Here is a 27804-nt window from a genome sequence, read left to right as displayed (position 1 = left end):
CGCACGTGCTGCCTGTTACAACATTTATTTGGGTGACGAGAGCTGGGAGGTGCCCAGCATTCCACAGGGACGCCAAAGGTCTGCTCCTCACTGTGGGAACGCAAACAGCAACACGAACCATCCACAGGGCAGATAAAAACGAGCAGAACCAAGGGCAAAGGCTGTGGGCAGGACCCAGCTGAGGCACGTGCAGGGCAGGACTCACAGCCTGCTGGAGCCTCATCCTGACACCCACGGGGTCCAGGCCTTCTGCCCGTAGGACAGCGCTGTCTCCAGGAAGGCACTGAGGAGCTTCAATCCCTTTATTCCAGGCGAAAAGGAAGATGATGAGGTGAGGGGTGAGATGTGATGATGGGATGAGATGACATGACAAGCTGATGAGATGATGAGATGAGATGGACTCTCTGGAGGGGCGTGGACCACACTTCTGACTTTGGGTGCTCAGTTTTCCTTCTCTCTCCAAGCCCATCTCCACATCAGCCCCACAGGGACCCCAGAGCGTCCCTCAGGCTGGCAGGAACCCGCCTGGCTGTTGGTGACTGTGGTCACACCGGCACTGCATGGAGCACCCTGTCCCCAGGTGCCTGCACTGTGCCCCACCAGGCTGGCACTGGGGCACTGCCCCACGGCCAGGCTGGCTCTCCACAGCCCCACGGCCAGGCCGGCGGGATGGAGCCGTGTCTGTGACACGCAGAGCGGTGACAGGAGGCACACAGGCTTGGCTGAGGCTTCTGCAGGCTGATCCCATTGGGTCTCCATGGGAGTGGAGCTCCTCTGGAAACCTCAGAGAGTGCCTGTCTGCGTGCTGGGGGCCAGCCCCATGGAAAAGCAGACCCCAGTGCTCTGGAGCTGTAGAGGTGAATGTGCTCAGCAGCACAGAGCCAGCCCCAGGCTGCCAGTCCTGCACTGGGGACTCCAGCACGGCCCTGCAGCCCTGGTCTGATCCCGCTGGGCTCCCAGACACGGCCAGGCTCCTACACCCACAGCAGCAGGAGCAGGGCAGCGAGCCCCAAGACGAGGGTGAGGATGATGAAGATGACGGCCGCAGCCCACAGGGAAGGCCTGTGCCCCTTCACCCTGGCTGGAGCCTCGGCCGGGACCATGTTGGTGAGGTTCAGCATGTACCCCAGCGTCCAGCCCACGTCGGAGCTCCCCACCTGCCCCGGAGAGAGGGGACGGGGGGTTAGCCCTGCAGGAAAGCCACCGCTGCCACAGGGCCACCCACCCGCTCCTGCTCAGCCCGAACAGCGTGTCCCCACAGCAGTGCCACGCCAGGATGGGGGGCAGGCAGGGCTCTCTGGACTGCTGCTCCCCAGTACCCCCACAGAGGGGCTGGCTCCCCCCAGCACCCCAACATGGGGCTGGTTCTCCCCAGCACCCCACAACAGGGTGCTGCTCTGCTCCCCCTCACAGGCTGGGAGCGCTGCCCACCTTCATCTGGAAGAAGATGTTGTTCCAGCTGGTCTCGTTGAACTTGTAGGCATCGAGCAGGAGTGTGAGAATGTAGTTGGCGTTGGCACAGTATTTAGGCAGTCGCTTGGGATTCTCTTTGGGGTAGCTGGAAGACAGCTGGGGTGGGGAATGTTTGGGGATGAAGGGAAGTTATTCACAGGCAATTTCTGTACAGAGACAAAGCCCTGACACGTGCTGCCTGAGCGGCAGTGGCTGCCCAGTCACCAGCATCCAGAGGGAGACTTCTGGGCCAGGCAGTGATTTTGGATTTCTATACAGTGCAACTCCTGTGGGGAGGATCTACACTCCACATGGAAACACAGATGGATATTGTAGCTCCTCCTGCCCCAGATTCTCCCATCTCAGCCTCCTCCTGCAAGGGCCTCCTGCTCTCTGCCCCATTGGGTGCTAACACATCCCTGAGCTTATCCACCCCCATTTGTTGCCCAGAGAAGCTGTGGCTACCCCATCCCTGGAAGTGTTCAAGGCCAGGCTGGATGGGCTTAGAGCAACCTGGTCTAGTGAAATATGTCCCTGCTTATGGCAGGGATATGGAACAAGATGAGCCTTCCAAATCAAACCAGTCTGGAATTCTATGATTCCAAGATTTGACTCATCTCCAGCATGGTGCCAGCAGCTGGCTCTGCTCTCACCATCCTCCCTTGCTACAGACCCACCTCCATCCCCATTCCCACCTCCATCCCCAGCTCCTGGAGATGAGATCCTGCTGCCCTTGCCTGCCCTGGCTGCCCTTTCCCCAAGGGTGTATGAGCCACGAGTGGATGCAGGACAGTGCTGGCTCCACACAGAGCTCAGGGGTGGCTCTGCTGTGTAGGGCACAGCTCAGAACCAGGCAGCCTTGCTCCCTCTCCCCACCGCAGGACCCCTTTGCTTGTCAATCTTCCACGCAGCCTCCATCCTGAGGAACGTACATCCTCCCAGCTCCTGGTGCAGAGCCCCTCGATGGCCTCTCTGACCACGGCCAGCGGCTGCCCCTCCGTCAGGTTCAGGAACTTGAAGTTATAGTAAAAGGCAGAGAAGGCCTGCAAGGTGAGAGACAGAAACACCGGTGAGCTGCAGTGGGGACCCCGGGCAGCTGCCTGGAGCAGGACGTGGGATTTTCCTTCACAGGGTTTGTCCCATCCCAGGAAGTCCCGGGGCACTGTTGTCCCTGTCCCAGCAGGTGATGGGTTGGGGGCTGGTGCACACAGCCAGAGCCTTGCCTGAAGGCTGCTGTCTCAACTCCTGGGTTTTCACCAAACACTTGGGATTTGACAAACCCCTGTTTTATTAACAAATCCATGGGAGTGCCCAAGGCCAGGATGGACAGGGCTTGGAGCAAACTGGGATAGTGGAGGGTGTCCCTGCCTATGGCAGGGGGTGGCTCGAGAAGAGCTTGAAGGTCCCTTCCACCCCAAACCAGTCTGGGATTCGATGATTCTCAACACGGTCCCATTTGGGGATTTGGCTGGAAAACCACCCAGCAGCAATCCCTGGCACGTCCTCAGGCCGTGGTGCTTGGGGAGCTCCTTGCCCCGTTCCCTGCAGGAGGTGACAGTGCCAGGGGGCAGCAGGGACACCCCAGCCCCGGGGCCGCCCTTCCGAGGAGGTGGGAGGACGGGTTTGCCTTACAATGAACTGCCCCCGCAGCGGGGGCTGGTAGACACCGTCGAAGGTGCAGTCCTGGCTCTGGCCACACGCCGAGAAGTTGAACAGCTTCCTGAGGGCTGCCAGGCACCCGCTGGCGTTGCCCCTGCCCTCCAGGGTGACGCTGCTGTCGCCCAGGGGCAGGCGCGGGTGGCTGCCCTCGGTGCAGGGGCTGGCGTGGAAGGAGGACAGCGAGACGGTCTCGTTGTAGCCCTTTGGGTAGCAGGGGTGGTGGACTCGTGTGCTGGGGAACGACTCCTGGGGACAGCAAAATGCAGCTGCAGCTCCTCCAGACCCTCCTGGCACTTTGCACCTCTGAGAAGAGCCTGGTCCTGCATTTCTGTACACCATATAAAGCCAGAAGATCCCAAACTGCCCCTTTTGACATTTTCCCCATCCCTGCAAGCGCCCAAGGCCAGGTTGGACAGGGCTTGGAGCACCCTGGTCTAGTGGAAGGTGTCCCTGCCCATGGCAGGGGAGTGGAACAAGATGAGCTCTAAAGTCCCTTCCAACCCAAACCAGTCTGTGATTCCGTGATGTCCGTGCTCCTCTCCACATTTGCCCTGCCATGCTCCAAGGAGTCTGTCCTTGCTCTCAGTCCTTGCTGACGCCTCTCCAGAAGAGCCCTGCCTGTCCTTAGTTTCTGCATTGACAGCTCTGTGGCTGGCATCATGACACCACAGGCCAATTACCCCTCAGCTGCCTCTCACCACAATTAATTCCTTCGCCAGCCGCTTCAGCATCTCGTTCTGCCCGTAGCAGAGGTAGCTGTGGGTGTAGATGTTGTAGCTGTACCCATACAGGGTGAACTCAGAGGCTTCATTCTGGCTCATTGCTGAACCTTCGGGCATAAAGCTGATTTGAGTGGATGCTCCTCCGAGGTCCAGTGCCCCAAAAATGTTGGCTGCCTCCGGACGAAGCCACGCGTGTGCTCTGGGGGAGTACTGCCAGGGAGAGCCAGGAGAGGAAGAGGAGTAGCACAGAATGCCCTGAGCAGAATTCTCATCTCATTGAAGGCAACAGGATTTTGTTCCTAAATTCACTCTGTGTGTGAGCCCCCCCACCAGCCGGGGTATTTATCAGAGCCAGGACAGAGAGGGAGCTCTCTGGTGGTCAGCAGGTGCTGATGTGCTGTGGGCTCACCTGGCTCTGAGTCACCATCCCCAGGCCAAAGTGCTGGTCAGGAGTGGCTTGGGGACCTGCCCTTCCCGAGGAGGCTGCAGGGGTCCCGGTGCAAGAGGAAGGATTTCTATCCAAGAATCCTCCAACAGCCCCCACAGGAGCCTGACACTGCCAGCACCACTCTGAGCTGTGGCAGGGCTGGGACAGAGCTTTGGTCTGAGCTGCCTTCAGCTGGAGTCTCCCAGCAGCACAGGGAGATGGAGCTTCCCAGGGCAGGGAGACAAAGCCCAGCTGTGCTGCACTGACCTCGCTGTCCCGAGAGTCCCTCTGTCCACACGGTGTGGAGATTGCCCTGAGCTCTCAGCAGATACCCTCGTTCCTGAGTTCTCCCTCCTTGCTTGCTGTGGGCAAGCCAGAGGATGTGTCTCTTTCCCCTGGATCATTCCCAAAAGCTGCCAACCCTGACCTCTCCTGCACTGAGAAAGCTTAAGGAAAATCAGAGAAGCTGTATTAGCCAAGGAGTGGGTGTTCCACCCCTCTCCCACCTTGGTGAAGGAGTCCAGCAGGTAGTTGATGGTGATCCAGCCATAAGCCCCCTCCTCCTCTCCTGTAAGGATTCGAGCCCCTTTGAAAGCCACAGGGTACTCCTGCATGGTTTTAGCAACCTCGGCCAGGACTTGCTCTGCTGCTGAGCTGTTCTGTTCCCTAGGAAGGGTGCAAAGGACAGGACACATAGCCAGCTACACAAGAGGAAATGCAAGGAAAGGGTCTGGTTCTCTCCCAGTTCCACATACTCCCAGGCTTTGCAACAAAGCAGTCTGTTTGAGTGGGTGTTTCCTGCCATGTGACTTGCCAGAGCTGCTCACGAGGGGTAAATCCCAGTGGTCTCAGCTTGGCATTGCCAATCTAGGGGCAAGAGCAACCTCTCCCCTCCAGTGCAGCTTGATCCCAGTCACCCAGAGCTTTCCCAGGCCACCCTTCCCTGCCCAAGTGCAGGAGGCTAGAGGGGGTTGTGCTGCAAGGCCTGGGTCTGAGCATCACCCACTGGCTGTGCCCAAGGCAGGGCTGGTTGCTGGCCTCCAGGTTTTTTTGGGAAGGTTCCAGACTGGGTTCAGACCTCTCAGTGGGGAAGATGTCTCAGGGCTGTTCTTGCTCTCTGAAGTGAGCAACCTTCAGGCTATGCCCCAGCTCCTTCCCAGGTCTGATTGCCAGGGCACAGAAATAACATGAGCTTTCTGCAGCCATAAAACCAAGAGCCATGAAATGAAGGCTGGCATTTGAAGAGAGCTAATAGGGGCTGGTGAAAGGTGCGGGCAGGACCTGCAGCACTTCCTCACCTCCCACCTCTGCCCCACCAGCACCCACCCACCTGGGCAGGTGGCACAGCTCCTGGTGGCATCCCAATCTCCTTGTTTTCAAGGAATAATGAAGAGCAAACAGAGCTCTGAAGAGCATTTCTTGCTTGGAACTGGGCATGCAGCACCATCCTGGGACGTCCCAGCAGACATTGCTCAGGACAGTTCAGCCTGTGTCCTGAGCATCCTGTGTCCCCCCCAGGCTGCCTTTTCCCCTTCCCCTCCCTCCCCAGTGGTTTGCTCATGGCACAGGGGGAGCTGGGGTCCTGGCCCTGTGCAGGAACTGTCCTGGCAGTGGCTGTTGCAGCTTTATCCCTGCTGTCACCCCCAGCCCCACAGCAGTACCTCAGTAGCCTCATGCCAGCCGTTGCTCCGAGGTAGGCGGGGACATCCCTCTGCTTCTCAGCAGGAACAACCTGCAGGGCTTTATCCAGGCACTCCCTTAAGGAATTGCCAGCCTCAGGGGGATTGCTGGCATAGCTTGATATGCCTTGCCCTGGAAAAGAGTCAGGATGGGACATGGGATGGGCTGATGGGAACGGCTTGGGTCAGGGTTGTGGGAGCAAGAGGGCACAGGGCCATGAGGGCTGTCACCTCTTAGCAACAAAGGTGCTTTCCCAGGGCCCCTGAGACCTGACTGACCCACACTTCCATTCCTCTCCCGCATCTCCCATGCTTCCTGCAGTGTCCCCAGTCGCTACAGGTGACACCTTCTCCAGCCAGGACAGCAGCTGGGGGCACCCCAAGGTGGAGGAACAAAAACCGATTCACCATCAAGGTGCTTTGGTCCCCCCCAGAGCGTGGGCACCCCACGGCGCTGAGGGCCCGGGGCTCAGGGAACACCCGGCCACAGCCACGGCTCCCCCGTGCCCGCAGTGCCAGCCCGAGGGGCAGCGCTGTCCCGCCAGGTCACCCCCCCCCACCACCCGAACAGGGCAGGCAGAGCCCATGGCAGGGGGATACTGACCCTGCACATCGCAGGACAGGGTCTGGCTGACCACTCCCGTGTCGTTCTCCTTGTCTGAATCCCACTCGTAGACAAACAGGGAGGTGTGGGATGAGCCCGCATCAAACACCATCCCATACTGGAAGGGAAACGAAGACATAATCAAGGTGGAGGAGCAGCAGCCTGGCCCTGGCCCCATTGTGGCCCTGCCAAGGCAGAGGGGCCAGAAGATTCCCCAAAACCCATGTCTGAGGCACAAAACCCATCAGCTGTGTCGTGGCAGAGCAGAGCAGTGCTCTCAGCCCCCCGCAGTGACTAAGGGACTTCGTCATTCCCTTGCTGAGGCCTGTGCTGCAATGCCAGCTCACACAAACATTTCCTGTTGTTTCCTCATGCTTTTTTATTTTCTTTCATGGTCACATACCTTTTGTGTCCACACTGGCCCCACCGTGGGGCCTGCAGCTCTCCCACCTCTCGTGCTCCCTGCTGCCCCGTGGCTGCACCCAGCCTGGCCAGGGATGGCAGGGACTCTCCAGGCGCTCTCAGCCACCTGCCTCACCCCCATAAAACCTGAACCCGAACCCCTGCCAGCCCATTCCAGCAGCTGGGGTGGGGTGCTGTGCCCAGGGCACAACAGGAGGAGGCAGGATGCTTGTGCCATGGTGTGAGGGTCAGAACAAAGGGCACACAGAGGTACCGTGCCCTGGCAGAGCAGAGGGAGCAGGGCAGGGCTCTGCCCTACCCACCCGCCCCAAGGTAATCTCCAAACCCGGCACAGCATGGTGATGAGCTCCAGAGGAGGCTTCCCCTCTGACTTTCCTCTGCCTGCACCCCGAGGTGGGGACAAAACACCCACCCTGCTACTGCCAGGCAGGTCCTGAGCCCACATCCCCTCCGAGCCCCACGGACCAGCTGCTGGCTCTGGGCACCTGCCCAGGGTGACTGGGCTCACCACAGGTGCTCAGGGACCTTCTCGGGGCTCACCTTGACTGTGGGTGGCAGCGTCACATCTTCAACCCTCACCAGGCTGAGAACCAGGGCGATGATGGAGAGTGCCACCAGCGCCCCGACGATGGCACTGGTGAAGGGCTTCTTCTTAGCCAGCATTGGGGTGAAGGCTCCTGGAAACCCAAACACGGGAGGAAGGTTGGACACCTGGGAGCAGCGGTGTCAGTGAGAGCTGCAAGGAGATCCACTCTGAAAGCTGACGCTGTCTCAAGCTGTGCCACTGAGAAACCCCGGTGAGCAATCAGATCTTCTCCTGGGAAAAGCAATATTAGGGTAAAATACAGGGAGCTGGAGGGAAGAGGGGCTGGCTGCCCCGCAGCCTGGCAGAGCCATGATGATGGGACCACAGCCACCTCCCAAGTCCCACACCCGCTGCTGCCCGGCTGCCCACTGCCGGGAAGGGTCGGGCCTGGGAGGGGCAGGAGGAACCTGCAGGGAACGGAGGAGGGAGAAGCTGCAAAGGCTCGGGGTGAGGCACTGCAGCAGGGGAGGGTGGCTGTGTTCCCCAGGCTGTGAGGGAGCTCAGCTCACCTGCCCGCACTCCCGGAGCCCTGCTCCAGCAGCACCCAGGCTGCGCCCCCGTGGGACCCCGCAGGGCTCTGTGCTCCTCCGGATGCAGCCACCCCACTTTGGACTTGCCTTTTATATCCTTTGGGAGCGGATACTGCTGGAAAGTCTTTCTCCCGTTATTTTCTCTGAGAGCTCATCGGCCTTAGGTGAAAGTCTCGAATATCTGTTCTCCTGTTTGTCTTGCCGGTGTATATTCATGGCCCAGTTCGGCATTGTCCTTATCTTCAGCCCATTAGTTCCTCCTCCTCATTTGAATGAAATCAGGTGAAGGACACATCTCTGCGTTTAACCCTTGGCCTCTCCTTCTCTGTGCTGTCACACCCCCCATTTCTGTTTTCTCTTTGCTCTCCCCGGCCTTAACATTGCCTTTACAAGCTCTCTGCAAGGTCTGTGAGAGGTGAGAGTGATTTGCAGTATCCAGTGCCCCGGAATCTAACGGAGCGTAGGTTCCTGATAATGAGTTTTCCTACAATGAGATGGAAACTCCCACAGAGGGGGAGGATTGCCCTGCCAGGGGAGTCTCAGCAGCACTGGCTGGGCTTTGCCAGGGGACACTGGAGAGGCCAGGACACCGTCATGGCCCAGCTGGGACTGTGGTCACCCCTTGCCTGTGTTTGGCCCAGCTTTGTGCTGCTCCTGGGGTCCCTGCAGACCCCGAGGAGAGGTGAGGGAGTGGGGAGGACCCAGGAGTGCCCTGGGAGCAGAAGGGCTGGGGAACAGGGACCTGCTCTCTCGGTGCATACAGCCGAGCTGCTTCCTGCTGATGCAGCTCCCTGATAAGAAAGAGCCTGGTGGGGCTATCACAAGGATCTGCGTGGCCAGACCCAGTTCCAGCTGCCTCAGCTGAGTCAAACGGGGCAATGCCGGGAGGGAAATGCTGTGCTGGGGAGCTCTCATTGCCCCTGACCCTGCCCAGCACCTCTGCCGGCGTTTCAGAGCTCCTGCTGTGTGCACTGACAGTGTCACCGTGCTGTCACATCAGGGGCAGCAGTCCCCGGGCGGTCCTCAGACCTCCGGGCCACTCCCTCTTCCTGTTATCCCCAATCTGGGATCTTTCACCCCGTGTGGAGGAAGCAGATTCACGCACTGAGTCGAGATAGTGATTTTATTTCACATCTACGCAGAGATGGGTGGTGGGTGCTGAATCAACAAAGCCGTCACACCCTGAGCGTGCCAGGTGCCCACTTTTACACTTCTGAAGCAATAGAAGTCAGCATTTCCCTACGGCCAACCACGAATAGTGCAGCCATTGGTTTCACAGTCTCTGCCTCATTTACAGGTACCCTGCACGCTTCTTTTGCTGTTCATGCTCTGTGGGGAAGGGGCTTATCTGAGTAAGGGGTGATCACAGCCTGTGGGCAGGGATTTTACTACACTAATGAGCACAGGAATCACACAGAGTTGTTCTTCAGCTTTGTAATTTGATTTATAGTGTCCTCCTGCTCTTCACTTCTCGGGTCATGGCTCTCAGTTCCTGCAGGATTGGTTATTCCCTCGTCTTTCATAAGTTCTTTTGTTTGTCCTGTACTGCAGTGAATTTTTAACCTTCTCGTGGTGCTTCATTTCAACAAATCCCCTCTCTGAGACTTAGGGAAACGTCCACAGGGCACTTCCCACAAGTCTCAACCTATTTTTGGAAATCATAGTTGACTCTTACCTGGAAGAACCAAATAAACATATTCTCTTTCATCCTGTGACGCGATGGCATGTAAGTACAGTCTCTGTGGGCTCACAGAACCTCACTTCAACATTCCCATAGCAGTCTCCTTCGGGCTGGCTCCTGAAGCCCAGGGGGTGCTGCCACTCCTGCGTTCCCACCTCCACACAGCACAACCTTTGGATACACCTGGATTCAGTGGGAGGGGTGGATGAGTGTCCCTGCTCTGGAAATCCCCTGCTGAATGCACAGGGCTGTTCTGAGCACAGGGGTCTCATCCCCGCTCAGGACAGAGAGGCACCAACCAGCTCTGGTCTCTCGGGGACATGAGGCACTGCCAGTGGCTGTGTGCACCCAGAGCTGATCAAAACTTCCAGCTCCAAGTCCAAACACAGGATGAGCAACTCTTCACTTTATTTTTCCTGTCCCTTTTCATGGTAAAGAAATAGTCCCAGAGGTTTTGTTGAGGGGCTCTTCCCCCTTGCTGGCCCCACATGCAGCCCTGCAGCTCTGCCAGGTGATGCTGCCCTGGCTGGGCTCTGGGTGTGAATCACAAGGAACTGCATGGAAGGACACAGTTCCAGCTGCCTTATCTCAGCTGAGTCAAACAGGGCAATGCTGGGAGGGAAATGCTGCGCAGGGGAGCCCTCATTGCCCCTGACCCTGCCCAGCAACTCCCTGGCTCTGTGCTACATCCAGCCCTCAATTTTCTTCACACAATCCCACCCAAAGGGGTGTCTCTGCTAAAATTCAGGGTCTCATGGTTACGTGGTGTCCGAGCATCCCAGGACCTGGAAGGGCCATGGGGTTCCTGACCCCAGGAGCAGCTGCTCTCACGTGGCTCCCCTCATGCCCTTGGGCCCATCAGCCCCAGTCCTGTTTGGCTTCAGGGCTGTGCTCTGGTGAGAGTGAAATGTGCTATTTGCTCATAACTGAGAAAGGGACGAAATGTCTCCTTCTGGCTTGTGATAGACAAATCTGCTGTGGAGAAGTGTGGCTAGAGTACACACACACCCCTGTTTGATCTGCTTTTGACATGTATTTATTTGCCTGTGGCCCTTGCAATGACTCTGAGACCCAGAAGGGAGTTGCCAGGCTGGTGTGGGGACTCAGTGGGGCTCCAGCCCAGCCATCCCTGCCAGGCACTGGGCTGACTGGTGTTTGTGAAATGACATCACCTGCATTGCCAACACCTTCCTGGTGCCTTCTGAAAGGAAAGCACCCTGACTCAGGTTTAAAAAAGGGAGTCCCTCATTTACCAGAACTCAATTTCTGCTCCATGAGGTCACCCCAGTCCTGGGTGGGAGGTGCAGGCAGTGGCTCTGAGCGTCTCCCATGTCCAGGTGAGCGGCACCACTTGCTCCTGCCCCGTGTTCCTCTGCCAGACGTACCCTGGGTCTTGCTGTGACTTATCCCAGCAGGGACCAGCTCCAGCCCTCCCTTCCACTCTGATTCCAGCAGGACTGGTGGAGTTTGGGCTATTTGAAGCTTCCTTGTCCCCAGGTGCTGCCCATGTCACGTTGCAGGGAGGGATGGAGGTCCCTTGGGCCCCCCATTCCCAGAAGTCCTTTGGGAGCCCCCTTTCCCCTCTGGAGGCTCAGGTCACGCTGGAGCTGTGTCCTCCTGGTGCATGGGGCCCATCCGTGCTGCCCCAGGCAGGCTGAGCTCTGTATGGACACGGCAGCACTGCCTTCTCTCCCGCAGTGCACCCACCCCAATTTCAGATGGCTCTCCAAGGGCTGCTCCTGTCCCTGCAGGGACCCACGGGGAAGGGTGGCAGCCAGGGCTGGTTCTGCCCCTCAGTCACAGGGATGCTGGTTGGGCACCTGGGCTGGGCTGTGCACAGGCTCCTTCCCCACCAGCCCAGGGGTGCAGAGGGGCTTGGGGCTGGGATCTGCAGCACCAGCCCTGGGAAGCAGCATCACCTGCCAGACCTCCAGTCTGGGAGCTGGGCCACTCCCCTGCTGCTGGGTTTGGGAAAGGCCCAGCTGGCAGCAACACCCAACCCACCAGCCACAGCAGCAAAAATAAACCCAGAGGTGAGATTTCCATCTTTGCCAGGTGTATTCCAGCGTGGGAAAGAGGGCTGGCCTGAGACTTGGGGAATCTCCACCCCATGCCAGAGACGTGGATGCTCACACTGGGCAGGGAATGGGTGTCAGCAGGTGGAGGCTCCAGCAGGATTTCTCCAAGGGGATGCTCCCAGAAGGAATTCTGTGTGGCCACAGGCTGGTGTGCCAGCACTGCACACTGCTGGGTGCCAGGGCAAATGTCCCAGCAAGGTTTGTTCCAAGACTTGGTGGCCCTGGGCACAGCAGGCCACTCCTCTGCACCAGGCATGAGTCCTGGGAAGGGACACGGGGTGGTCCTGGCTGCCAGACCATCCCCCCACCCCAGAATCCCCACCAGGGCAGCACACCCATGCCACTGCTCAACACTGTGTCACCCCTGTGTCCCCACACACCCCAGGGAAGCTGCCTTACCTCAGAGCAGAGCAGGGACACGCTGACCGCTGGTTCGTCTCCAAGGCAGCAGCAAAACACTGGCAAAGCCGCTTGCAGGTGAGGCGGGTGGCACAGGGGGGATGTGGCACACGGGGGATGTGGCACACGGGGGATGTTCCCCTGTCTCGGACACCACAACCCAGGGACAGGGCTGGTGTCAGTGTGGGACTCACGGACTGGGCTGGGCAGCAGGAAAGGGCCCCGTGCCTGTGCAGCGTCACGGCGAGGCTGAGGGATGTGATCATCTGTTTGATCTTCTTTGGGTCTGATGAGCCCCTTCCTTACTTTATTAATTAGCTGGTGGTTGGGAGCTGTGGGAGCGTCCAGAGGCACCATCGGTCCCCAGGGCCACTCAGTGAGTGTCCCCTCCTGACTCAGAGGCTTTGCTGCTCGTCCTGCTGCTCTCCTGTCCCTCAGCTGCTGTGGCTCCAGTTGCTCAGCGCTGTAGCAGACACTGACCCCACACAGCTCCCACCCCACGGCCCCCAGCCGGCCCCACAGCAGTGACCCTGTGGCTGCTGCTGGCACAGCTCCTGGGACAGGAGCAGGTGATGGAACTCCCGTGGCCGGGGCCCTCGGGGTGACCGGGGCGCGTGGCACAACCACACTGAGAGGGGCTGGGCTCACACTGCTGTGGGCTGAGGTGACGAGGAGCAGGCGGCTGCCACCTCCCAGCTGACACGTCCTCGGCCCAGGGGAGCCAGTGAGTGGCTCCAGACTCACCTGAGCACCTGGGGCTGGTGACACCCAGCCCTGGGAGATCACCCAGCGCTGGGAGATCACATCCCAGCGTGAAACAGGAGCTGAAGAGCACCTGTGGGGCAGAATCACAGAATCTCCTGAGCTGGGAGGGACCCACAAGGATCACCAAGTCCTGCACAGACACCCCAACAATCCCACCCGGTGCATCCCCGTGACATTGGCACCTCACACACTGGTCTGCACTTCCACAGGGAATACCAAATTCCTCCTGTTCTCTGGGGGCTCTGAGGGCAGTGAGACCCCCCTTCAGAAGCAGCATCAGCCGTGCTCTCCCACACCCCCACTTCCATATTCAGGAAATGGAGTGACATACAAAGAAGAAAAATCATATTCCTGTTCAAAAACACACACATCAGTGATCTCAACACGATCTTACAGAGCCCTGTCAGCGCCCTGAAGGGATGAAGTGCTGAAGGGATGAAGTGCTCAGGGAGGTGAGGGGACAGATGGAAATCCACGAGCCAGCTGCTGAGCAGGCCAGGGCAGCAATCTGGGCCGTACCAGGAGATCTACAGCAACTGCCCACCCTCCGGGCAATTCCCGCTCTCCAGGCAGCAGCTTTAGGTACAACTGCTTTCTAGGCAAGAAGAATTTTATAAATAAACCCAACCCTTCAACGCATTTTTATTCTAAAATAAAATAACTGTCACGCCCAGCAGCGCTCGCAGGGCAGGACAAGGCGGGAGCTGAGGGAGCACAAACAGGGATGTGGAGCTTCTGGAGGAGCGTGGTGCTCTGCAACACGGCCGCGAGCTGGGGCACGGCCCCTGTCCCAGCCCGTCCCCTGCCCTCCGCACGGGGACAGCGACGGGAGCAGCCCCAGCACCGGCCCCGGGAGCGCCGGGCACGTCCCGCCGGGGCTCAGTTCACGCGGCAGGCCCGGATCATGAGCAGCTGCAGCAGGATGAAGACGGGCGACATGATGAGCCCGTACCAGAGCTCCCGCGTGTGCTCCACCAGCTTCTGGCACAGCAGCATCTCAAACACGAACTTGAGGCTGAGGATGGTGAGGATCCAGAAGAGCCGCAGCACCGCCAGGCGCTTCTCGCCGTCCTGGAACAGCCGCACGGACACGATGGTGGTGAAGTACGTGCTGAGCCCGTCGGCGGCGAAGAAGGGCACGAACACGATCCACCAGGAGAGCCCGGCGGCCGCGCCGTCCACCTTGAGCACGAGCAGCACGGAGAAGGCGAGCAGGGCCAGCCCGTGCAGGAAGATCTCGAAGGTGGCGAAGCCGAGCCACTGCACGAGCTCGCGCAGGGAGAACAGCATCGTCCGGGGCTACGGCACCGGCCCGGGCCCGGCACCGCCACCGGCACCAGCCCCGGCCTCGGCACCGGCCCGGCCCCGGCCCCTGACCCGGCACCGGCCCCGGCCCGGCCCGGCCCGGCGGCGCGGGGCGATGGCGTCACGGGGAGAGGCGGTGATCGGATGACGTCATCAGGCGGGGGGGACGGTGCCCGGGGAGTCCCGGCGCCTCAGTCGGGGTGATGACGTCAGCCAGAGCTGTCGCGCAGTGGTGACGTCAGCGGCGGGATGGGGCCGGTCCATGGTGAGTCCCGCGGAGCGGCCGGGGCCGGGCCTGGCCCCAGCGCTGGGGGTGTTCGCCTGGAGAGGAGAATGCCCGCGGAGCCCCTGCAGGGCCTAAAGGGGCTCCAGGAGAGCTGCAGAGGGACTGGAGACAAGGCATGGAGGAACAGGACACAGGGAATGGCTTCCACTGCCAGAGGCAGGGCTGGATGGGATATTGGGAAGGAATTGTTCTCTGGGAGGGTGGGCAGGCCCTGGCACAGGGTGCCCAGAGCAGCTGGGGCTGCCCCTGGATCCCTGGCAGTGCCCAAGGCCAGGCTGGAGATTGGGGCTTGGAGCAGCCTGGGACAATGGGAGGTGTCCCTGCCCATGGCAGGGGCGTTGGAACGAGATGGGCTCTAAGGTCCTTTCCAACCCAAACCGGTCTGTGATTCTGTGATTTTATTTATTATTATTATTTAATTTATTATTTCTCTACGGGCCCATGGTGACAGCAGCTGTCTGCAGCTCAGACATCTCCCTGGCTGGGATTCCCTCCAGGCCGGCCTTGCTCTGTCAGAGCCTGGCTGAGAGCTCCGTGTGTCTGGTCACACCTTTGTGTGAGCTTATCCTATTGGCTTGGACGGGGCATCACTCCCTCAGTGCTGCACCGGTGTGGAAAGAGAGCCTGGGAGCCTTGTATCCCAGGAATCCCAGCTCTCCTCCATCCCTGTGCTGGCTGTGTGCTGTGTCAGCCCCACAGGTGTCCCCTGGGCCCCCAGCCCCTGTGCGGGGTCAGTGCTGCTCAGCCCAGGGCAGGCCCAGCTCTGCCTCCCCTCCTCTCCCTTCCCTCTGGTGACTTCCCTGCTCTTGTCTCTTGCAGATGGCAGAACGGAGACTCCTGGTGCTTTTTGGCAGCCAGACTGGGACAGCTCAGGACACGGCAGAGAGGATTGGGAGAGAAGCCAAGCGCCGGCACTTGCGGTGCCGGGTGGAGGCCCTGGACAGCTGTGACGTGGTGAGTGGGACACGGGGTGCTCTGGGCACTGCTGCTCCTGCTCCATCTCCACCAGCCCTGTGGGCAGGGACACCTCCCACAGGACCATGGAATCACAGAACAAGCTGAGCTGGAAGCAGCCCACCAGGATCGTCGAGTCACCCCAACAATCCCACCCTGTCCCTGAGAGCGTTGTCCAAACACTGTTGAACTCACACAGGCTTGGTGCAGGTTGCTCCAAGCCCTGTCCAACTTGACCTTGGACACCTCCAGGGATGGGGCACCCGCAATTTCTCTGGGCACCCTGTGCCCAGGCCTCCCCACCCTCACAGAGAAGGATTTCTTCATAATATCTGATCTAAACCTGCCCTCCTGCAGCTTGTGGACATTCCCCCTTGTCCTGTCGCTCCAGGCCCTTTTCCAGAACCCTTCCCCAGCTCTCCTGGAGTCCCTTTAGGCACTGGAAGGGGCTCTGAGATCTCCCTGGAGCCTTCTTCAGGCTGAACACCCCCAGCTCTGCCAGCCTGGCTCCAGAGCAGTTCGGAGGCTGCTGACCTCAGTGTGCCGTGTTTGTACCCACAGGCCAACCTCATCCATGAGCCTTTGGTGGTGTTTGTGTGTGCAACCACGGGCCAGGGAGACCCACCTGACAACATGAAGGTAGGACATGCTCCTGTCCTGTTGCTTTTACATTCCTGCTCCGGAGTTTTCTCTCCTGAAGCAGCTGGAGCAGGGGTTATTTTTGCTGGGGGAGCTTTGCAGCAGCACCAGTCACATCGCAGGGGACACGGCCAGGGGGCTGGTGAGGTGACTTGCAGGGGGCACCTCTGCAGAAAGCTGTGCTCCTCACCCTGCTGGGATTCAGGAGGGCCCCCGTGGGTGGCTGAGCAGGGATGCAGGGACAGGCAGGCAGGGAGGTGCCGTGGCAGCAGCAGGACTCGCTGCCTGTGTCCCTTGTAGATGTTCTGGCGGTTCCTGTTCCGGAAGAACCTCCCGGCCGGCTCCCTGTGCCAGCTGGACTACGCCGTGCTGGGCCTTGGTGACTCCTCCTACCCCAAGTAAGCAGCTCTGCAGCTCCTGGGCAGCTGCTCCTCACAGCTGTGACTGCAGCAGAGACCAGGGTGGCTGGAGAACAGAGGGGGTAAGGGGAGACAGAGCATGACTCTGGAGCAGCAGCTCAGACAAAATGTAATTCCCACCAGCCTTAAAAATCCTTGCCCTACCAGCCCGTGTCCTTCCTAATGCCCAAGAATTTGGCTTCTGCCCTTTTCTTTCCTCGCCAAGGATGCTTTGCTGCAGTGGGTCAGACATCATGTGTCAGTCTTTTACCACAGCCTTGGGCCAGGGCAACAGGAGACATCAAGCAGAGGTGGCAGCCAGCCCTGTTGGTCCCAGGTCTCCCCCAGAAGGTTGTTCCTGTGTGCCTCAAAGAGCTGTAGTGGGAGGGACGGGTGTGCCTGAGCTCTGTGGGGCAGTGAGGGGCTGGAGGGAAGGAACGGTTCTATGGCCCAGGGCACAGGCTGCCCTGAAGGGAAGCTGGACCTCCCCTTGTCCCACCTGGGGGCTGGGCACAGCCCGTGAGGGCCAGCAACTGGCAGCCAGCTGGTTCTGTGAACTGGTACAGGCTGGGCAGGGCACGGGACGGGTCATGGTGCTGGCTCTGCCTGTGTGCTGCTCTGGTGGCCCTGGCAGTGCGTGCTGGTGCTGTGGCAGTGCCTGCTGTGCTGCTGGAGCAGCCCTGCCCTGTGCTGTTCTCTGCTCAGGTTTAATTTTGTTGCAAAGAAGCTGCACAAACGGCTGCTACAGCTCGGGGGCAACCCGCTACTGCCAGTGGCCTTGGGAGACGACCAGCATGACCTGGGGTAAGAGCCTATATATGTTCCATATACTCTATGTGCTTTATACTCTATATGCTCTATATTCTATACTCTAGACTCTATACTGCAGGCCAGATGCAGTGGTTGATCCCTGGCTTGTGGCCTTATGGGACAAGATCCTTGCCTTGTATCCTCTCCCTCCTGGCCTTGAGATCATCGGCCTCGACGTGCGGTGAGTGCAGAGGGCGGGAAGGGCCTGCTGGGGCTGGCTGGGCTGAAATGTTCTGTTCCCTTGGCTGTGCTCCAGAGTGGAGACATGCTCTGCTTGGAGCAGGAACCCTCCCCACACAGCATCTGGTGTCTCCAGTGTCCCCTGTGCTTTGGCCACCGGTGGCCCATCTCTCTCTGAATGGGTGTCACACCCTTTGGGGTGTGACAGCTGCCCCAGCCAGGTTCTGCCCATCTTGCTGTCCTGATGTGCCTCTGCCCCTGGCAGAGCACGTGTGCCCAGCCAGCCTCCCTCTGCCCGCTCTGGAGCCTTTGGGATCTCCTCCTGGCAGTCTCCATTGCATCCCCCTACACAGGGACAGGCTCCAGGGGCCTGGGATGATGGCTGGTGGATACAGTGGGACACTCCAGGCCTCTCCAGGCCTCTCCCTGCCTCTCGTCTTACAGCAGCGAGGAGCTGTGGCATGGAGGTAACCCCACTGCACTGCTCTCCTCCCCACAGCCTGCCCCCCACATACACCCTGCACTACCTGCCTGAGGACTCCCCACACCCCGACAGTGACCTGCTCCAGCCCACAGTCCCCCGGGCTGCTCCCTGCGAGCTCCACCCCTTCGCTGCCCGCATGGTGTCCAACCAGAGGGTCACGGCACAGTCCCACTTCCAGGATGTCCGGCTCATCGAGTTCGACATCGCGGGCTCAGGGATCACGTGAGCATTCTCCTGACTGCCCCAAGCTCTGTTGTGTGGGACCAGGTGTCCTGGAGCCTGCCCTCTTCCTCTGCTGCCCTTCCTCACTGATCCCTGAGGCTGCAGCCTTGTGGTCATGGTCCCTGCTGCGAGTCCCCATCCATGGAGTCGGGGGTGTATGGAGTGGGGTCCTGCCCAGGGACCAGCTCCCTTTGCCTGTCAGAGCAGTGGGTGGCACTGGGCATTTGCCTCCCCTGGTGTGGGTGCAGGTTGGGATGGCCGTGCTGTGCCTGTGGCTGTGCCTGTGGCTGTGCCCCGTGGCTGTGCTTGGCAGCTCCCACTGCACCTACAGGTTCAGTGCGGGGGACGTGGTGATGATCCAGCCCCAGAACTGCCCCGAGGACGTGCAGCAGTTCTGCCAGCTCCTGCGCCTGGAGCCACACAGACACTTTGTGCTGGAGCCCACGGAGCCTGGTAGGTCCTGCCTGCTGCTCCTTCCCCTTCCTGCTGAGACAGGGCATCCCCTGAACTCTGGCCCAGCCTGGAGCTCTGCTCTTCCTTTGCTGCAGACCTGGTTGGGAGTGTTGGATGGATACAGGACACCTGCCTGTCTGGCAGTACAGAGACTGTCCTTCCCTCCACTGCTGTGTGTGTGGATCCTGTGCAGGATCCGGTGGGACTGGGAGGAATCCAGCAGTGCCAGGCCTCACCTGGGCCTTGTGCCTTGGCAGCCCCAGCACAGAGTGGGGAGGATCCTGCAGCCTCCTCAGGCCTAAGCTGGGAATTCTGTGCTTCCTTGCATGGGTTCCCCACTCTGTCTGTGCCCCAGGGACCTCCTGAGGGGCTTCTGCAGCTGCAAACCAGCACAAGCAACCAGGGAGGCCCCCCAGCGCTCTTGGTGCCTGTGTGGAACAGGGGAGTTCTTCCCCTGGCCCCTGAGCACTCATTCTGCCCCCAATTTCCCTGTGTGTGTCCATGCTGGGATTTTCACCTGGCAGACAAACCTGAGAGAAATTCAGGCTGCTCCTCTTGCCCTTGGGAGAGCCGTGGGAGACAGGGACAGGCCTGCCATGTGACACTGCTGGTTATTTCCGCTGCATTGCGTGCAGGCAGGGTGGGTAAGGCATTATCCCAAAGCACCTGCCAAAAGTGGGGGACGGTCGAGCACCACTGACTTCACCTGTTGCAAGCTTGGAGGCTTGAAAAGCAAACTGGGGAGAGCAGGAGGGAGTGGAGGCCATAGTGGGAGCAGGGATGGGTGGAGCTGGCTCCAGCAGCACGTGGGTGCAGCGTGTGGTGCTGCAGGCTCTGGGGACAGCAGGCGGGCAAGTGCTGGCCCTGACTGTCCCCGCTGCCTTGCCCTGCAGGCACACCCCTCCCTCCCCTCCTGCCACAGCCCTGCACCATCCAGTACCTGGTCACGCACTACCTGGACATCTCCTGCGTGCCACGGCGCTCCTTCTTCGAGCTCCTGGCCTCCTTCTCCACGAATGAGCTGGAGCGGGAGAAGCTGCAGGAGTTCAGCTCAGCACAGGGCCAGGAGGAGCTGTTCAGCTACTGCAACCGGCCCCGCAGGACCACGCTGGAGGTGAGGCTGGGAGCAGGGCAGGCCTGCCCCTCGGGGGCTGTGCCAGGGCTGCGAGCACCCAGGACATGATCAGCCATCATTTCTTGGCTGAGGAGTTTAATCTATTTCACCCACTTTCTGAAGTGTCCATGGATTTCCACTGGCAGTTAGGGCTGGCTCTGAATCCTTCTGGGCTCTGTGCTGGGCTCTGTGCTGCTCTGGGGGGCAGAGGGCAATGGGACAGGGTGGTTGGTGCTCAGAGGTGCCCAATGCGGTGCCTTTGGCCTAGGGCAGTGTGGCACAGCTGTGTGGGACAGCGTCTGGCGCCCTGAGGGCAGGCAGGCTGCCTGCTGGGCTGCACCAGGCCTCACCCTTTTGATTTGCAGGCCATGTGGGATTTCCCTCACACCACGTGTGCCATTCCAGCCGATTACCTGCTGGACCTCATCCCTCGCATCAGACCCCGCGCCTTCTCCATCGCCTCCTCCATGCTGGTAAGAGCTCAGCCCTTCTGGCCTCATTTCAGACTGAACAGAGGGTCTGGGCTGACTCTTGGTGCTGTGCTCCCCTGGAGCCTCCACAGCCCACCCAAATCCCTGCTCTGCGCTGAGCCTGCAGCAGCCTGATGTGCTGGATGCAAACTTCAGGGCTGTGCCAGCCTACAGATTAGGACACTTGCTCTCCTGCAGCCCTGCGAGTGCCAGGACTGTCCCAGCACACCTCGGAGTTCCCTGGGAGCAGTGGGATGCGGTCCCGGGAGCTGGGGAAGGGGGGTGCTGCTCCCTGCTCCTGCCGGGAGGTGGCGGTGGGACCGGCCCGGGTGCCTGCAGACTCAGCCCGTGCGCGGTTGGATTTGTCCTCCATGGGAGCCTCCTGGGCTGGACAGTCACAATCGCTGTTGCCAGCTGTGTAGAGCATTCCTGTAGTAGTGGTTCCCCGGGAAAAGCCCCTTCCCCATTGGAAAGGTTTTGAGCAGGGGTGTGCTCCGTTGTAAGAGGCTGTGTCAGACTAGGATGAGTGTTGCAGGCACCCTGGCGGGAGCTGGGCACAGGCTGTGTCCCTGGAGGAGGTGCTGGGCTCTCCCTGGGCAGCTGTGCTGGGTTGTGCTCACGGCTCTGTGTGGCACAGGCCCATCCTGAGCGGATGCAGATCCTCGTGGCCGTGGTGCGGTACAAGACACGGCTCAGCAAACCCCGCCGGGGGCTCTGCTCCACCTGGCTGGCTTCTCTCAACCCGGAGCAAGGTGAGTGCTTGGACACTGTGAGAATCCCACAGCACTCAGTGCTCATCCCTCGGGCCCGTGATGGAGCTGTGTGGGTGCTGACCCTGTGCAGGAGCTGCCTGTCTGGAGCAGCAGCTCCATGGGGAGCTGGCCTGGCAGGATGGGCTGAACTCGCAGGAGAGGCAGTGCTGAAAGAGCTGAAGTGCTTTTCACACACAGTGTGCCCTTGGTGCTGGGGGTGATGAGCCAGGTCTGTGTGTGTCTTTGGAGCACCCCGGAAGAGCTGGCTGCCTGCTCACCCTCTGCAGGCAGGCACAGCGCACTGGTGGTGGGGTGATGCTTGTCACTCTCTTTGTTTCACAGGTGATATCCGGGTGCCTCTTTGGGTGAAGAAAGGAGGAATGAAGTTCCCGGCTGACCCTGCCACCCCTATGATCATGATTGGCCCTGGCACAGGGGTGGCCCCTTTCCGAGCAGCGATCCAGGAGCGGGTGGCACAGGGACGGAGAGGTGAGGGACGGTGCTGGGGGGCGCTGGGGGTGCCCCTTGCACAGACAGCTCTATGTCAGCAGATGGAAGGTTGGGCTGGGGGCTCGTGAGGGTTCCACCAGGTCAGGCTTTGCTGTGTTTGAGCAGCAGCAAGCTGGGCTCTGGGGTAGGTGAGGCCCAGAGCCTGCTGTGTGCAGCCTATGTGGTTATTCAGGGCAGCTCCTTGCATCGGGTGGGGCTCTGCAGAGGCTCTTCCTTGGCTCTCTGAGAGTGAACATGAGCTGAGCTCAGCTGCTGCTGCACAGGGAGTCATGCCCCCACCCTTGTCCCGTCCTCATTCCCTTGGCTCAGGGAACAGGCAGCCCTGGGGGACACTTTCTGCTCTCCTGTTTTTGCAGCACACAGGGGCTTCTGGCTGCCACAGGTCACTTGACTTTGTGCTCACATGGCTCGTGGCTCCTCAGGCCGGGCTGTCAGCCAGGTGGCACCAGCAAAGCCCAGCACTGGGTGCTCCCAGCACAGCCCTGGTGCTCTGCTCCTGCAGGAAACTTCCTCTTCTTCGGCTGCCGATACAAATCCAAGGACTTCTACTGCCAGATGGAGTGGGAAGAGCTGGTGACAAAGGACTTCCTGACACTCTTCACGGCCTTCTCCAGGGACCAGGTTGGTGCCCAGAAGAGGAGGGTGGGTACAGAAGCATCTCAGGCAGCACTGATGTGACTCTGCCAGTGTGTCTGTCCCCTGTACCTGTTGGCATGACCCGTGAGGGATCTGCACAGTGGGCACCTTACCCCCCCACACACCTCAGTGCTGGCTGCGATCCCCTCCTGCCCTGCAGGGCTGTGTCTGGCTAAGTTGAGCTGGAAAGGTTGCTGGGACAAGGCTGGAGAGCAGCAGAGTAGATAAGGCATTAACCAGCTTTGTTTGGCTGGGCCACGTGAGTGATAAGAGGCCCCCAAACCTCTCAGAGGGTCACCAAGCAATAACTTCTGGTTAAATGCCACCCTCTCCACAGTGCCCCTCTGAGCACTGGCTGAAGCTGAGGAGCTTGGCCTCTGTGCCAGCTTACTCTGAGTCCCAGATATGCAGAGGAAAGCTCCCCATGGGTATGAGCACCCCACAACTCAGCCTCTCAGTTTGCTCCCTGCTTTCTCAGGCAGTGTCTCTGGTGGGCAGCTCTCATCCCCCCTTGGGGCTGCAGGGCTTTTTGTGCTGCCAGAGAGGCTCCCTGAGCTGGGGATCTGTTTCACTGCCTTGCTCTGTCCCTTGATGGCACTGAAAGCTCAGCCTGGCTTTGGAACAGAGATGTGATAAAAAGGGAACGGGGATCTCTCGGTAGCTCAGCTGCACCAGCCCCAGCCCTTTCTCCTGGCTGTGTGCATGTGTTGACATGAATTCAGGATCTTTTATCCACACTTGTAAGGCGTGACCTGGATGCTCTGTGAAGGCCTTCCAAGTCTGTGATGAGCAGGAGCAGCACTGCAGAGGGTTGTCAAATGACCAGAGACAGGGGACCTGCTGCTCCCTGAATCTGGAGAGCAGCCAGAGCCACTTTCTGCTCTAGCTGACTCTGGGGGGACGGGACTTCCATTGCAGTGTCCCCTCTCTCCTGCTCCACAGGCCAAAGCCATTTGTCACCAGAGCCCTCTGCCCCCAAGGCAGAGTGGGAGCACAGCCAGCTGGGATGAGCTGCATTGGGCTCTGGTGCCTTTGGCTTCAGGGGATACCACGGCCCTTAAGTCATCAAAAAGTTTGTTGTCAGAGAGCCAGGAAGGGGCTGGGGTGCTCCATGGCTGTTGGAGGTTTTGTTCTTCTCTCTGAAGTCCCCTTGCAGTGAGCCCTGTCCCATCACAGCCACCCGCAGTGCAGACTGGTCCCAGCTGAACGTGGATGCCCTGAGACATCGTGACCCCAGTTTGTCACTGGGCTGCTCTGGTTTCTAGGTGGTTGCAGGTGCTTAGATGATCCCAGCCTGGCTGGCAGGGCCTCTGGCAGCACCAAGCTCGTTACCGCTAATGAAGCTGAGGCTGGCTGTGCTGGTGCTGGTGGGGCACTGCCCGGTCGGAGCTGTACCCAGGCTGAGCTGGCACTCCTGGGCCACCAGCCAGGGGAGCTGTGGGACCCACAGTGACCAGCTCCTGTGACAGCCGGGGCTGGAGCTGCTCAGGGCTGTTCCCACACCCATCTCCAGCCTGCAGGACCTGAGGCACAGCGAGAGCTGTCCTGCCTTTGGAGAGGGGGGCGTGGGGAGGAGGCTGTGCCCATGGCTCCGCTCACCACTGCAGAATCCGGCGTGGGGGGACGCCCAGCACAGGGCCTGGCCTTCCTCACAGTGTCACCTTTGTCACGGGAGCCCTCTGGGCCAGCAGTGAGTTCAGGCACGTTGGCAATGGTGTTCTCTTGGGCAGGAGCCAGGGCTGTAGGCAGTTGCTTGGATGCTTGAAGTCTTGTGGATTAACCCTTTGGGAACTCTCCTTGACTGTGCAGTAAGCCAGTCCTCATCCAGTCCCTAAGCACAGTGGAGGGGCAGGGACTGAGGCTGTCCCTCCCAGCTTTCTGCCCCTCCAAGCTGTTCCAGGTCTCCAGCAGTGAGGGGTGTGGGGAAGGGTCTCCGTCCTGCAGCAAACTTGGCACAGAGGGGCCACAGAGCCTCCCCTGCCCGTGCTGGGAGAAGAGAGGGCAGGAGGGAAACCCTCACCGGGTGTGGGGCTCCCCTTCCCTGTGGGGTCATTGCCTCCTGTTCCAGGGGGCTGTGCTGCCCTGAGCTCCTGCAAACAGCCTTTGAAAACAGTCTGAGAGCAGGGGCTGGGGCTGCTCCAGAGCTGGTGGGCTCAGGGCCATGTTTCCCTGCAGGAGGAGAAGGTTTACGTCCAGCACCGCATCCAGGAGAACGGGAGGCTGGTGTGGGAGCTGCTGAGCAGTGGGAATGCTCATGTCTACCTGGCTGGGTGAGTGAGAGGTCTCTGTGCAGGGCTTGGGGGAGCAGGGCTGCACGTTTCTGCTTCTCCACCTGCCTGGAGGCATTTCCTCGAATCAGCCCCCTGTTGCAGCGGGGCAGCTCATTCCTCCTCTCTGTATGTCCTGCTCCAGGAGCCCTGGGCTGAGTGGGATATTTGTCACCTACCCCGTGCTCCCATTAGGAGGGGCACAGCTGGAACTGATAAAGCTTCTCCAGCCAATGCCACCTGCCCAACCCTCCCCCTGCCCGGCCTCTGACCCACAGCACATCCACACACAGGAGGGCCCTGGCCCCTGCACGGCCCTATCCTCCAACACTGCTCGATGAAACTGGAGAAAAGGCTTCTGTGGTGCCTATGGCCACTCATGTGGGCAGGATCCCTACTGGTGCTGGGGCTCAGCAGCAGCTTTGGGAGCCTTGGCACATTCTGTCTGGCTCTTTGCACCCAAAGCTGCCTCCCAGGGCGGGGACAAGCCCTGTTGCACCACAGCCAGTCCCCTCTGACAGCACAGTCCCTCTCTGGGTGCTTGTCTGGGGCTGGTTGCACATCTGGAGCTGCTGGTCAGAGGTGGGGCCTGGCCTTTGGGGTCAGAGCATTGGCAGCTCTGCTCTGAGCTCTGTGCCCGTGTCCTGGGCAGAGCCCTTGACCTGCCTGCACTGCAGGGAGAGGCTGCTCCCCACTGCGCAGGGCGAGGCTTGGGAAATGCCCTGGGCTCCTGGAGCTGGCCAGAGCCCGGCCGTGGCATTAGTCGTGCACCCCGTGACCTGGGGAGTGCGGGCCTGGGCCTGGCTGTCGACACGAGCAGCAATTGCAGGAGGTTCTTTCCTGCCTGTCCTTCAGGAGAGCAGGAACTGCCCTGGTGCCAGGCAGGGCGAGACTGGCCTTGCTGCATTCCTGGGAGAAGGAGATTTGTGTTTACTCCACTTCCCGAGAAGTGGAGGCCAGGCCACCCCACTCCGTCCTTCACTGCTGCAGCGCGGGGCTTCCTGGAGCCTCACCCCGGACTGGGCATTCCTCCCCTTGCATCTGGGGATGGAGCACTTGGGGTTGTGCCTCCATCCACAGCCCAAAAGCTGAGACTATTGAGCTGTTGGGTCATGGCTTTATTCTCTCCTTCTTCCATTCTTTTTCCTACTTTTTGGTGCTGATGGAAATCCCCAAAGAGGATCAGTGTCTTGGAAAGAGCAGGGCTTGCACAGCTGTCCCCGTGGTGGATTTTGTGTGGCCATGAGGATGGTATTTTGGACATCAGGGTTGCTCTGAGACTCCTCCTGTTGGGGGCTTTGTCCCTGGTGTGGGGGGTCCCTGAGCCCCCATCAGGCAGGTGGGATCCAAGAGCCCCGTCCCCCCTGTACAACTGACACTGTCCTGATTGCAGAGGACACTGTCCCTCCTTTCCTGAACAGCCCAAAGCCTGTGGAAAGACTCCCAGGATCACCGTGCCCCTCCCTGGCCCACAGACTGAACTGTCAGTGGGGTGCCAGGCAGGAAAGTGCAGGTGGGTGAGCCTGAAAAGGGTCCTGTTTGCCCCCCAAATTCAGAGTTTCAGCCAGGCTGGGAGAAAGCTGCGGAATTGAGTCCTGAGTTGGGTAACCCTGAGCAGCAGCCCTGGGCCATGGGACACTGGTGTCTGCCTCCCCTTCCCGGGCCAGGCAGGCTCCAGGGAGCCAGGGTGGGATCTGCTCTGTGACTGTTCCTAGCTTGTCTCAGGGGCAAAAAGGTTGAAAATGTCTCTTTTTTGGAAAAAAAATAGCTATTTGACATGTTTTCCATCACAAAGCCCAGCTCCATTATCTTGTACTTGCGTATCAATGCCTGACTCAGAAACAATGCGATTCTTCCAAAAAAAGAAGACCTCCTTTCTGGGTATTTTGGGATGTTAATCAGCTCCAAAAGCAAGTCAGAATTCTGCCTTGTTCTTGGGAAACAGCAAGGACGTTGCCAGATGCTCGTGCCAATTGGAGCAGCCTGGGAAATTTTTTATTAGATGTTTTTTTTGTTGCACAGGCAGTTCATCAAATGAAACTCCAGGAAAAAAAAAAGTCTGAGTTTCTGATTTCCCCTAAGAAATAATTGTGCTTGAAAGCGCTGAGTTCTATCTGGGTATTTTCTACACCGGGGCTCGGGTGTTTTCTCCAGCATTTCTCTGATTTTGGGGTTTGAACTGGCTTTGGTTCCAAATGTCACCATCAAACCAATCATTCTGGCTTTCCTGAGAGCAGGCAGCAGCAGCACGGGAGTGGCTGCTCCTGCCCAGCTGAGGATCAGACATGTTTGACATTGAGTGATTCCCGAGATGAAAGGAAAGGTTCCTGCCCTCCTGCCAGTAAATTCCAGCCTGTGCACATTGCCCATGTCTGTCTAATGAGGATGCTGGCAAATGGAGCTGTGTGGGGCTGGGGTTTGGGCTCCTGAGCTGGGCTCTGGCTCCCATGGCCGTGTCCTTGCCTGCGAATGCCCACGCCAAGGAGCCCCGTGGATAACAGCCCTGCTCTCGAGGGAGCAGCGGGAGCTCCCTCTCCAGCCTGTCATTTACCCCATGCCAGGCAGCCTGTGGCAGGATGGGGCAGGTTCCCACTGCCTGTGGTGGGCTCGACCACAGGCACTGCAGATTCCTGATCCCAGAGCACTGGGGCTGCTGCTCTGCCCCGTTTTCCTGCTCACTCTCCGTTGTGCCCTGCTCTCTGCCCCAGGAATGCCAAGGAGATGCCAGCGGCGGTGGCCGAGGCCCTGCGGTCGGTGTTGCAGCTGGAGGGTGGCCTGTCCCCCTCGGAAGCACAGGAGTATTTAACAGCCCTGGAACGGTCCCAGCGCTTCCAGTCTGAAACCTGGTCTTGACCTGGCTCCTTCCTCCCCTGCCCCACAGACTGCCTGAATAAAGGAGCCAGCAAAGGGATCTGCCTCTGGCGTCTTTCTTGGGCTGGGATTGCCCCAGCCAGGGTGGGGTGGATTTACCCAACCAGCCCCTCCCTGACAGCAGCAGGGCCGTGGCGGCAGGGGGACCCCATCTCCTGGGGGGTTTGGCTCCCTGTGCCCACACCCCACCAGAGCAGGGCCAGAGGTCTCTTGGGGGTGCTGCTGGTTGGCTTTGGTGTGGCACTGATCTGCCCCACACGCCCCAGCCCCGGCGGTCCCTGTGTGGCATGAGTGGCACCCAGGGGCGTTGCTGGAGCCGTGGCAGTGGCTGCTGTTTGTGGCAGGGCCAGAGGAAGGGAAGTGTTGCATGGGAGTCTCTCCACCCCGGCATTACTCAGCAGCACTTGCTGCAGGAGGAGCTGCCTGGACAGACCTGCTCCCTCTGTCT

At 59.8% G+C, this 27804-nt stretch overlaps 3 protein-coding genes across 10 annotated transcripts; 1 reads left to right on the top strand and 2 right to left on the bottom strand.

Moving 5' to 3' along the window:
• Window positions 1-9: 9 nt before the first annotated feature.
• On the bottom strand, window positions 10-7779 carry LOC116454210 (ectonucleoside triphosphate diphosphohydrolase 8-like). The gene is made up of 9 exons (XM_032130468.1): window positions 7507-7779; window positions 6544-6661; window positions 5922-6072; window positions 4767-4926; window positions 3810-4043; window positions 3085-3357; window positions 2385-2495; window positions 1432-1569; window positions 10-1157 (listed from the first exon to the last, which is right to left on the bottom strand). Exons 1-9 carry the CDS (start codon window positions 7627-7629, stop codon window positions 975-977), a joined length of 1491 nt encoding a protein of 496 aa, XP_031986359.1. The 5' UTR covers window positions 7630-7779; the 3' UTR covers window positions 10-974.
• Window positions 7780-13623: 5844 nt separating this feature from the next.
• On the bottom strand, window positions 13624-14392 carry TMEM203 (transmembrane protein 203). The gene has a single exon (XM_032130471.1). The coding sequence runs from the start codon at window positions 14293-14295 to the stop codon at window positions 13885-13887; it is 411 nt and encodes a 136-aa protein (XP_031986362.1). The 5' UTR covers window positions 14296-14392; the 3' UTR covers window positions 13624-13884.
• A 78-nt stretch (window positions 14393-14470) lies between these two features.
• NDOR1 (NADPH dependent diflavin oxidoreductase 1) lies at window positions 14471-27396 on the top strand. Of its 8 annotated transcripts, none has more exons than XM_032130456.1 (15): window positions 14472-14575; window positions 15416-15550; window positions 16112-16189; window positions 16490-16587; window positions 17293-17391; window positions 17477-17578; window positions 18077-18283; window positions 18615-18736; window positions 19630-19850; window positions 20216-20323; window positions 20958-21072; window positions 21415-21561; window positions 22085-22203; window positions 24394-24488; window positions 27194-27396. In XM_032130456.1, the coding sequence occupies exons 1-15, from the start codon at window positions 14573-14575 to the stop codon at window positions 27336-27338; spliced, it is 1794 nt and encodes a 597-aa protein (XP_031986347.1). In that variant the 5' UTR covers window positions 14472-14572; the 3' UTR covers window positions 27339-27396. The 8 variants fall into 8 exon arrangements, 7 of the variants coding, with proteins under 7 accessions (XP_031986344.1, XP_031986343.1, XP_031986346.1 ...); XM_032130454.1 differs by lacking the exon at window positions 27194-27396 and adding an exon at window positions 25879-26852; XM_032130453.1 differs by having other exon boundaries at window positions 14471-14575; window positions 17463-17578; window positions 18077-18736.
• Window positions 27397-27804: the final 408 nt, after the last annotated feature.

The sequence above is a fragment of the Corvus moneduloides genome, chromosome 21 (genome assembly GCF_009650955.1).
Source record: "Corvus moneduloides isolate bCorMon1 chromosome 21, bCorMon1.pri, whole genome shotgun sequence".
Classification (NCBI taxonomy): Eukaryota; Metazoa; Chordata; class Aves; order Passeriformes; family Corvidae; genus Corvus; species Corvus moneduloides.
The sequence above is the reverse complement of the archived record's forward strand: the minus strand, read 5'-3'. Positions and strand labels throughout refer to the sequence as shown.